General features: G+C 39.4%; 2 protein-coding genes across 2 annotated transcripts; both read left to right on the top strand.

Annotated features, from left to right (window-relative positions):
* The first annotated feature begins 73 nt into the window (after window positions 1–73).
* Window positions 74–5,427, top strand: pdp2 (putative pyruvate dehydrogenase phosphatase isoenzyme 2). Its single transcript, XM_003440564.5, has 9 exons — window positions 74–197; window positions 595–724; window positions 832–1,023; window positions 1,669–1,788; window positions 1,893–2,179; window positions 3,165–3,270; window positions 3,352–3,588; window positions 3,684–3,983; window positions 4,111–5,427. Exons 2-9 carry the CDS (start codon window positions 647–649, stop codon window positions 4,384–4,386), a joined length of 1,596 nt encoding a protein of 531 aa, XP_003440612.1. The 5' UTR covers window positions 74–197; window positions 595–646; the 3' UTR covers window positions 4,387–5,427.
* Window positions 5,428–7,940: 2,513 nt separating this feature from the next.
* Window positions 7,941–10,711, top strand: LOC106097891 (cadherin-1; the record flags this gene model as incomplete). Its single annotated transcript, XM_025908466.1, has 9 exons — window positions 7,941–8,048; window positions 8,152–8,274; window positions 9,128–9,354; window positions 9,398–9,539; window positions 9,593–9,805; window positions 9,890–10,018; window positions 10,109–10,294; window positions 10,384–10,608; window positions 10,706–10,711. Coding segments are annotated over 9 exons (1,359 nt in total), but the record flags the coding sequence as incomplete, so codon positions are not given.
* Window positions 10,712–11,041: the final 330 nt, after the last annotated feature.

Raw genomic sequence — 11,041 nt, 5'->3', positions numbered from 1 at the left:
GATTGTGTAATGGATCGACACCAAAAATTAGCAGTAGAGGTAAGAAAAGAGGAAGCCTGCACCCCACTAAGCTCTACATTTATTACAGCAGAGCGCGATAACTGCTACGTCAGACGTTTCAGCACGTGACCGTCGTGTTATGATTTTGAGTAGTGACTGTCAATGGACATCGATTCACTCGAAGTTTTACGAAGTTTGTACGTATTTGGCTGTTCAGTTGACTTGACATATATCTTAAGCCGCTGTATGTGTGGAAGTTTAGCTAGGGACAGGCTACTGGGTAACGTTAGTACGGTGTGGTTTTTAACCGAATGTTAGCGCAAGCTAGCCAGCTAGCAAGCTAACTTTACGTGTCATGTTGACAGCTCAGTGGTACGTGGCGGACTTGCACGTAATGTACCTAAATGTCAGAAGATGCCACTTGGGAGTGGCGTGTAACAAACGTATCATGTTGTTAATCTGAAACTGGTTGATCTATGGAGCGTGTAAGATGCTACCAGCTTACGCTAGCCATTTAATTATCGCTAGGAACATCGTAGCATCACCATACACATAAGCAAATGTATAACACTTATTTTTTCATCCTTGAGCTAGGCATAAAGGTGATTAGGCTGCAGTACAGCCTACCTAGAGTGTCGCAACAGCGATGTATGGACGTGTGTACGCCAGCATCCTGCAACGAGCGGCAAACTCACTGACGCTTTATTCTGGCGCTCAATTCCAGGTTTGTCTACTTTTATTCTATTCTTTCCTGTAAAACAAAGGCGGTTTTAGCAGAAAAGGTTTTGGAACCACTGCCCTAATGTATTTTTAATCCCCTTTCTTCCTCAGCATGCACACGCCATAGCAATTTGCTGTTCTCAGTCGCACTTACCCCACTGCCACTTCTCATCCTGGTTTCCATCCAATGGTGATGAATCTGGGAATTGGTCTAAAAGCCAGCGACACCTCTCAACTCGTCAGGATCTGGACTTTCAGCAGAGCAGAGTACAGATCAACAGTATTCTTAGATCCAATGAACAAGTAAGGGGTAGCACACAGTCTGTTTTCTGGAAAGGTGGGGAAAAATCACACACTAGCAGGTCATTAAAATATATAGCTGACAAGTATATTTCTCAGAAACTACCCCATTTAGAAAAAAGTTAGAAAAAATGTGATCAAAAACAAAAAGCAATACCCAGCAGATACTTTAAACTTATCATTTAAATGAAAATACAACAAAGACAGAATATTGTGCTAATTCTTTACTAAATACCAGCAATGTGCATCAAAAATATTGTGTTTACCATTATACCTATCACCTCTTCTTTTAGCAAAACTCTACAAGTGTTTGGGAACTTAGAAATTTACTCACATATTTTGACTGGGTAACAATCTTTAGCACTCAGCCCTGGCCATTGTACAATGTGCAGAAGAAGTATGCACTAAACACTAGTTTTTACTTTTTATTCATTTGTTGCATTTTGTTGTCAGCAACCTGAATGCTTGCCTCAGTTGGGTTGAAAAGAGTTCAGTGATTTTCTTTGCCATTTTCTTTCAAAAACCTTTCTTCAGTTTGAATGTGAATGTTGACAAACTCTAGTTGAGTGTCTTCATTTTAAGTTCATATTTATTATGTAACTGTTTTGGTAAATAGCCAAAGTAACACAAACCGTATTTCTGTTTCAGTCTGTGAGTGTCCCAGAGTTTGATGGCAGGGGACTAAGTGTTGTGAGGAAGTTTGAGAGCAACCAGCTAGCTGCTAACACTCCTAATGAGGACCGTCGCAGTGCAGCTACCTGCTTACAGGCATGCAGTTTTTTCCCCCCTTGCTATAGTGAAATCTGTGTTTTTTTTACTCGTTTCTTGTAAAATCAAATTTAATGTTTCTCTGTCTCCTCCGTCTTCTCCAGTCAAAGGGCATGCTCTTTGGAGTGTTTGATGGCCACGGGGGTTGGGCGTGTGCTCAGGCCGTTAGTGAGCGGCTGCTGTACTATATAGCAGTTGCAATGATGCAAAGGCACAGCCTGGAAGAACTCGAAAAATGCATGGAGCACAGCAGACCTATTCCTCCCATCCTGCAGTGGTATAAACATCATACAGATTTTAATTATCGTGAATCTGCTTCTCTGTACATCGACAATCTCAGAGTCTTCTGGCAAGAATTACTGGACAGTGACGAACACGAGTCAGGCATGAGGTAAATGCAAATAAGCCTTCTCTTCAGCAAAGACTGGGAGGAATTATTATTTAGCTTGTTTTATTGTTTCAAACCAATAGTCCTTGCTAGATGTAACAAATGGTGTAAAATTATATAAATGTCAATGCTTTGACCCAGCTTTTAAAGCATTATCCAGTTTTTGTGTGTGTGACTCAGAGGCTGTGGAGGGATGGATGCTGTGGTAGTGATAGAAGGTTTGAGTGGGGTTTAATAATACAGTTCAACAAGCATATAGCCCATTTTAAAGGGAAACAGGTGGGTGTGAAATAATACAAACACAATAAGAAATAAAAGGTTTATTGATATGATGGCAACTAACCTAAGCTGCAAACATGTGTCTAGACATATATGTATTTCCATACATTTGATAGATTTTTTTTTTTGTCATTTCCCTCGATTACTTTCTCATTTTTATGCTATTTTTTGCTTTCAAACGGCCTTTAAAATGCATACCACAAAGTGAAAGGAAAAACGTGGATTTCCTGCAGTTATTGGATTTGTTGGCTCTGTTATGCTTTGAAAGTTATTTTGCTGGCATGATTTGATTCCACGTCTCAGTGAACACCTTCACTGTAACATGAAACACTTTTATATTGATGTGAGTGGTCTCTTTCATGATGAGAGTGCACACATCTAAAGGGTAATAGGGGTCACTCAATGGTCTGATGAGTATGAAAATGATCTAAATCATATTCTACTACTGAATACTAGTAGGAAATTTTAGACTGAGGTGACTGTAGTGCTCTTAAGTACCAACATCTAACCACTATATAGGGAAACTGTTTTTAAAGAATGACATCATCACTCTAGTAGCCTTAAAGAAAATTCAAAATCAATAACAAGATGCACTGAAGCCGTTTCAGCATCAAACACTTTACTAATACGTGTTGATTAATGTCTTAACTTGTCAGTTGTCTGTGTATGCAGAATAGCACAAAACAGAAAGCCTGTTTTCTTTTTTTAGTCCTCAGGATGCTCTGGATTATGCTTTCAAACGGCTTGATGCTGACATCTCTCTGGAGGCTCAAGTTCCTCTATCCAATGACCTAATGAGAAGTACAGCCATTCAGGTAATAAGATACAGCAGTCTTCAGTGTGTTCTAAGTTCATACAAGGTTGATACACATGCATCGTCTACATTATCTGTCCAGGTTGCATTTGCCGGGTGCACTGCTTGTGTGGCCCATGTTGGCATGGATGGCATCCACGTGGCGAACGCCGGTGACTGTCGAGCAGTACTAGGGGTGCAAAATGAAGATGGCTCATGGAGCGCTTTACCTCTTTCTCGAGACCATAACTCACAGAACCAGGCTGAGGTGGAACGTATCAAAGCCCAACATCCACCTTCAGAGAGCAACACAGTGGTTACAGATGACAGGTTGCTAGGGGTGGGTTTTTGTCGCCACATGCAACAGATCACAAATGTGTTTGCCATTCGGTTTAGAGAATGAGTCATTGGTTCAATTCTTTATCTTTCTGTCAGGTCCTAATGCCACTCCGTGCGTTTGGTGATGTGAGATTTAAATGGAGCCGTGAGCTGCAGCAAAGTATTTTAGCCAGCCTGGAATCTGGAGTAGACCTTGACTCTCTTAATCTGTATCAGTACACTCCACCTAACTATCTAACACCTCCATACCTGGACGTGTCACCTGAGATCACTTATCATAAGCTGAGACCTCAGGACCGCTTCCTGATCCTCGGTACTGACGGCTTATGGGATGAACTAGGGAGTGAGGAGGCAGTACGGCTCATTGGAGAGCACCTGAGTGGAATTCACCTACAGGTTTGTATGGAGTAACTACTTCACAACATGCAACTGTTAGATACAGCACTTTATTTAGACTTTATCCTGCAATCTTGACCTGAAAAAACCAAAAAGGCTTATGACCGACCTTTCTTTTTTGTTCCAGGCTCCAGTTTCTCAGTCTGAGAGAAAGCTGAAGTTGGGTCAGATGCATGAACTCTTGCTGAAACGCCAGGCCCGTGCCTCCCCAGCTCTAGACACAAACGCTGCCACACACCTCATCAGACATGCTCTCGGCACTGGGGACTATGGAGAACTATCCCAGGAGAAGCTGGCGTCAATGCTCGCTTTGCCGGAAGATCTAGCGCGAATGTACAGAGATGATATCACAGTTACTGTGGTGTATCTGAATTATGATCTGGCTAGATCTCACCACAACTAATGGACAGAGAGAAACAATTACACGAATTGGGCTATTCAGATTAGGACTATACCGGTAAGTATTAACGAGACCCTTGGTCTTTAAAAAAATGAACTATTGAGATCATATTAACTATACAGATATGATAATATAATAAATAGTCATGTAGTTTATTGTTTTATACACGTTTTATAGGGTTTTGGTTACAAACAATGCCTATCTTCACTCTTATAACTAGTGCAATTAATTTGTCTAAAGAAACAAAAGTAATAAAGTCAACGATTCTTGGAGAATTGTTCTGATAACATTTTTTTATTATTATTATTCTGTATCTATGTTAATAATACAGTTTTATTGTGAATTCTTTTGGCCATGACAGTCAGTTAACGTTTTCTAAAGGTTGTCACAGTTACAGCTTGCTATATAGACTGATTGATCTTAAAAGAAAATGACAGTTTTCAGTGTTTACTTACAGTTAGCCTGAGCAGACAAATGCAAAAATAATCATCAGTCTGGAACCGTTCAGTTTAGTTCACAACACATTGTGAACAGATGCAGGTCAAAATACCTCCGGATCAAACTGTAGAACTACAACGAAACGCAGCACAGTCCTGAGTGACCAAAAATATAAACACACTGCAGCTTGTACTTTTCCGCATATCTGACAGTCAGTTGGTCCACACATGCTAAACTGGCTCAATGTCTGTGTGCTTTCTACCAGAAACATCGGCACTCAAATTTGTCTGGTTCTCAGGAAAAGTTCAGTTGCCAATTCATAGTTGCAGCATTAAATGGGTCACAAATACAGTTTTTGTTTAGAAAAAGTCCTTCAGTGTATTTTTGATGTGAAATAATGGGAGCAAACGGAATGGTACCTCTCACTTCTATTGATTTTCTTATTATGTTTTTGTTTTTCCATTTAATCTTTTTTTTTTCCATGTTCCTGTTTGTGTAAGCTGTGAAGTATCTTTTAATGAAGTTTAAATGTTTATTGTAATTGTGTTTTGATGTTTTTATGTTTCCATTCCATTTATTGTAAAATTAAACTAATATTACATTAAACAGATTTTTTTTTCTGTCAGAAACATTTGGATTAAAATAAGTCTCAAGGGGACATTTAAATATTGTAAAGCATCGTTTTAATGTCCTTTTGCCTAAACCTGGGAAAGTAGATAAGTGGGGTCAGGAGTTTTCAAAATAAACTCTGCTTGTTATGGGAGCCTGTCTCTTCTCAAACGTGTTGTGTAAACATGTGTGTGACATATTAGAGGAAAAAACTTAGTCTGTAATCAGCCTGATGGTCGTACAAACATAAGTGAAGTTATTTTAATTGATGCTGCTCGTGGCTCAGTAGCTGGTCCCTCACTTACAATTGTAGAGAAAATGAACAAATTCCACTTAAAAAAAAAAACAAAAAAAACTTCAAGGTTTTTTTTTAAATGTGAAGTTGGAAACCCACATGTGTAAACACCCTCACCTGCAGGTCTGACGTATTCTTAATTCCAGTTTAACTCCTTCCTGTGGAAATCAGCTACTCAGCTTGTGAAGAAAGTGAAATGCTGAATACAAATACTGTAGCCAGTGGCAGTTAAAGAAGGCAGTCACAGACAGTTACTAGGAAAATTACTGCACTGATGGAGGACGTTTAAAGAGGAAAAACACTAAAAGACCAGTTAGTAAACATAAGTAAACTTGGCAATCTGACATTGGACTGTAGCGTTTCTATACTTGAAATTCATGGGGGACACCAGGGTCTTGTGGGTGCTCTTTTTGCTGTATCAAATCCACATGAGTGTTTTTTGTTTCTCTCTCTGCTTTTCGAGATGTCTCAAATGACCTCATTGCCCTTACCACTTAGGTTTTTATTTATATTTGTATAATATGTGCATCTTTATATATAATCTTTTCACTTTTAAGATTTTTTAGTTTTTTGCATATTTGTCAAACCTAGATGTTTCAGATCACTGAACAAAATAGTGTTTTGTCTTTACTTAGATATATTTGTTTAATGTTTACATTTGTTTGATGATCTGAAATGTTTAACTGAGACAAATATGAAAAAAATAAGACATCAGAAAGAGGGTAGATACTTTTTTCACAGGACTGTTTATTTAGTAGTAGTATTAGCAGTATTGGGTTTACAAGGTTTAATTTATTTTGTTTGTTTTTTTTCTAAACCACACAGGTTTGAAATGATACATACAAGCTCACTAGTATTTGGTTAAATGTCCTTAACCAAGTTGTACCTTGAGCAGATACTTTTGATCCACGAACAAGCTTCTGAAATAATTCTGCCTGGATACGTGGCCACTCTTCTTGGAGGAATCGATTGCTTATTTAAATTGTGTTTTCCTGACACCATCCTGATATTTAGGTGTGGTTAAAAAATTTTAAGTAGGGTTGAGTTCAGGGATTTGGAACGGCCATTGTAGAAGCTTAAGTCTGCCTGTTCCAAAACCAGTTTTGATGTTTGGAATCATTGTCCTGTTGAAACACTCAATTTTCTCCCAGTTTCAACTGTCTGGCTGCTGATTTAAGGTGAAGTTTGAGCATTTGGAGTTAGCTCTCCTACACATTTTGCAATTGCGAGTACCACCGACAGCAAAACACCTGAGGACTACCATGCTGTACAGTTGGTACTCCTCCAAACATTCCTCGAACGAATCTACCAGTCGGAGTCAATCATGATCACTAATGAGAAGTTAACAGGCCTTGGCTTAGTCAAGTTAAAGCCACTGTAGAACATTCAGCACCACTGAAGAGGTGGTAGTCACTAGCTGAAGTTTGAAGGAAACTGTCAAGAAGGTGTTTGGTATTGCCTTTAGATGGAGGAAAGAAGATGAGGAAATATGGGGAAGTATCAAAAAGAGAGAAACTGGAAAACGAAGAAAGTAGACATGACTATTCGGAGGCTAGGAGTACAACAAAAAGCAAAGTAAAAGGCTAATAGTGTACTGTATGTGAAACTGGACACTAGAGAAGGAGAGAAAGACTGGAGCTAGTTACGGTGATTAAGGACAGGGATAAAAATGTGCTAACAAGTAAAGAGAAGAGAGAATGTAGAAGGAATGGTTAGCGGAGCTCATAAATAAAGAACACCAGAGTGAGGAGGGTGGACAGTTAGTGAGTGAGGAAGTGCAGAGGATTAGTAAGGAGGAAGTTAGGGCAACTATGAAGAAGTATAGAGAAGGTCACAAAGAGTTGCACTGTGTCTTTGTGGATCTAGAGAAAATATGTAACAGGGTGCCAAACAGAGGAACTGTGGTATGGTATGAGGGAGTCAGAAGTGGCAGAGAAGTATGTGAGGGTGGTGCAGAACGACAACTGGAGATACAGATAGGTTGAAGGTGGGCGTGGGATAACATCAGGGCTTAACTCTGAGCCTGTTCACAGTAGTGATGGACGAGCTGACGGGGTCAGCTTAACAGTTAAGGCAGAAGTGTTCATGGGATATGTGTGTTTTATATTATTATTTACATTGTTTTCAGATTGTAGTATATGTTTTTAACACTTCACTATGACACATTTACACGTATATTATAAGCTTAGCATTACTAGGATAATGTCTATTGTTGCTTCCTCAGTGCTTGGCATTTCAAGCTGCTCCTGCAGGGATCCAACCACAGTGCCTGAAAAACAGAAAAAGCTGCCCAAATAAAGTCTCCAACAATGTAGGTCTTGAGGTAATTTTAGAATTATTTGCATCGTCACATTTCATTGATTAAATACTATACCTGGTGCGACATGATGTCCTGATTCAAAAGTTCTTACACCCTCCCCCTGCAGCTTCCCATTGTGGAGTTTCCATTTGTGTCTGGCAGCTTGAAACGGATGAAGAGGGAGTGGGTTATTCCACCAATTAGCTTTTCAGAAAATGTCAGGAGTCCTTACCCCAAAAATCTGGTTAAGGTAACTGCTGCCATGCAATCCCAATCCCACAGAAGTTGGGATGCTGTGTAAAATGTAAATGCAATGATTTTCAAATCTCATAAACATGTATTTTATTTATAATAGAACATAGAAACATATCAAATATCAATCACGATCATTTTACAATTGATGACAGGAAGACAAATTTGGGAAATGCTGTTGTTACCACTGCATATCACCCTCGCTTGTTTTAACAACAATTCTTAGAACTTAGGAAACCAGCTTCAGTACTTTTGGGAGAGGAATGTTGTCCTGATCTTGTCTGATGCAGGATTCCTGTTGCTCAACATTCCTGGGTCTTATTTTTCGATCCTGATGGGCCAAAAGCTTTCAGTTAGTGAAATGTCTGGATTGCAAGAAGGCTAGTTCAGTCGACTATGAAGTCATGCTGTTGTAACAGCTCCAGCATGCAGTGTCACATTGTCCTGCTTTTCTGGAGGTCCCAGCTATATTTCTGGATCATGTTCACATATGGCTTCTTTTTTGCATGATAGAGCTTTAACCTGCATTTACCTGTGTTCACAGTGATTTCTTTGCTCATGCAGTAATTTCAATGACGGAATCATTTCTATTTTTAATGCAGTCCTGCCTGAAGGGCCCGAAGACCAGTGCATCCCATGTTGATTTTTAGCCTTGTCCTTTGGATGCAGGGATAAGGAACACATTTGTAAATTTGTAAAATGGCTTTATTAGATTTTCAAATCATTGCATTCTGTTTATTTTTTACATTTTTGCAGTGTCTTCACTCTTTTGGAATTGGGGTTATATAAACCAAGTGATATTGTATTGTATTCACCTCAGCTCAAATGACATTTTTATTTTTTGTGATTAGCTGAAGTCCAACAAAGAAAAAAAGGTGGCCATAACTTACAAGATCACTGGACCAGGAGCAGATCAGCCCCCTGAGGGTGTTTTTACTGTTGATCGGCGTTCTGGGATTTTGTATGTGCATATGCCGTTGGACAGGGAAAAAATACCCAAATACACAGGAAGTATAATTTCACTTTTAATAGTTTTTTCCCCATGTTTAGGTTATCTAGTATTTTATGAAATAAACTTGTGAAACTCACTCAAATTTGCTTACGTCTAAATGGTTTTTGAGACCATCGTGCCTTGTGTTACAGCTGTTAGCCCATGCAATGAATGAAGGAGATAAGGCTGAAGAGCCCATGCCACTCATTATCAATGTCATTGACCAGAATGACAACCCTCCAGAATTCCCTATGAAACCTTTCTTTGGCAATGTGAGCCAAAGAAAACTTTACTCCCTAACATGTGAATGTCTAATGCATTAAAGTACATTTTATTAGCCAACCTGGTCTTGTTTTCTTCAACAGATGCCACAATCATAAAGGTAAAAGCAGGGGATAAGGATGATCCGGACACAAACAACGCTATAATTAGGTATAGAATAAAATCTCAGATACCTAAATTGCCAAAAGAGGGCATGTTTGTCATAAACCCAGTGAGTGGCGTCATCAGTCTTAAAGAAGGTGGACTGGACAGAGAGGTAATGTAGCAACAAGGCATCGTGTCCTTCAAATAAATTTTTTTAAAATCCTTCATCTTCATTGTAATTCATCTTCTTGTTTAGACTCATCCAGAGTACAAGCTCATCATAGAAGCTCCTGATTTGGAGGGAGATGGGCTAAAAGCCACCTGCACTGTTACCATTACCGTTACTGACAGCAATGATAATGCTCCCGAATTCAAAATGAGATCCGTGAGTTCGGAATACCCAAACACTTAATTGTAATAAGTCATTAAGTTTAATCCATAAAGTCACTGAGTGAACCTCCATGCTTTCCCCCAGGTGTCCTCATCAGTCCCTGAGAATAAGGTTGGAGTGGAGGTGGTAAAACTACAGGTCACTGACAAGGACAAGTTAGGAACTCCAAATGCTAACATCAAATACTCAATAATAGAAGGCAACACCAGGGGAGAATTCAGTGTTATTACAAGCTCCAATAAAATGGAGGGAATCATCAAAGCAGCCAAGGTTGGGAAATAGCCGTTAATTTTGACAAGTGCATGATGAAGCTCACAGAGTGCCTGATGATTCTTTTTTTGCTCTCCATCGCTTCCAAGGAGCTGGACTTTGAGAGCGTTCCTGTCTTTACTCTGCTTCTAGTGGTAACAAATGAGGCGCCGTTTTCTGAACCGGTCGCTACATCAACAGCCACTGTTACTGTAAAAGTAGTAGACAAGAATGAGCCCCCTGTTTTCAGTCCAGCAGAGGTCCGTGTGAGCATCTTAGAGGACTTGAAAATAGGGAGTTCTGTGACTGAACTCAGAGCCAAGGACCCAGACACAGCAAGGAAACAAAGTTAGGTAATTAAAGCACAGGCACACACACATCCTACTGTTTACATGTAGTAAGTGCTTATCCGGATGTGTCTTTTCCTTTCAGATATAAACTATACAATGACACTGCCAGGTGGTTAAGTATTGAAAATACTACAGGACTGGTCAAAGTTAAAAGTCGCATGGACAGAGAATCACCGTTTGTCAAGGACAGCAAATACATAGTCCTAATTTTGACTTATGATGATGGTAAAAAAAAAAAAAGGTGGAGGAGGTGAAGAGGACAAGGTAGGAACATAATGGGGAGGAACACCATAAAAATTTGGGTAACAAAGATGAACAGTATCTTATTTGCTACAAGTCCAGATAGTGAGCACATTGCGAGTAGTCACATTGTAACAGCTGGGGCTTGGGGTCAGATAGAGAGATTCACATGAGAGGA

The sequence above is a fragment of the Oreochromis niloticus genome, linkage group LG7 (genome assembly GCF_001858045.2).
Source record: "Oreochromis niloticus isolate F11D_XX linkage group LG7, O_niloticus_UMD_NMBU, whole genome shotgun sequence".
In the NCBI taxonomy this organism is placed as follows: domain Eukaryota; kingdom Metazoa; phylum Chordata; class Actinopteri; order Cichliformes; family Cichlidae; genus Oreochromis; species Oreochromis niloticus.
This window is presented reverse-complemented; position numbering and strand designations above follow the sequence as displayed.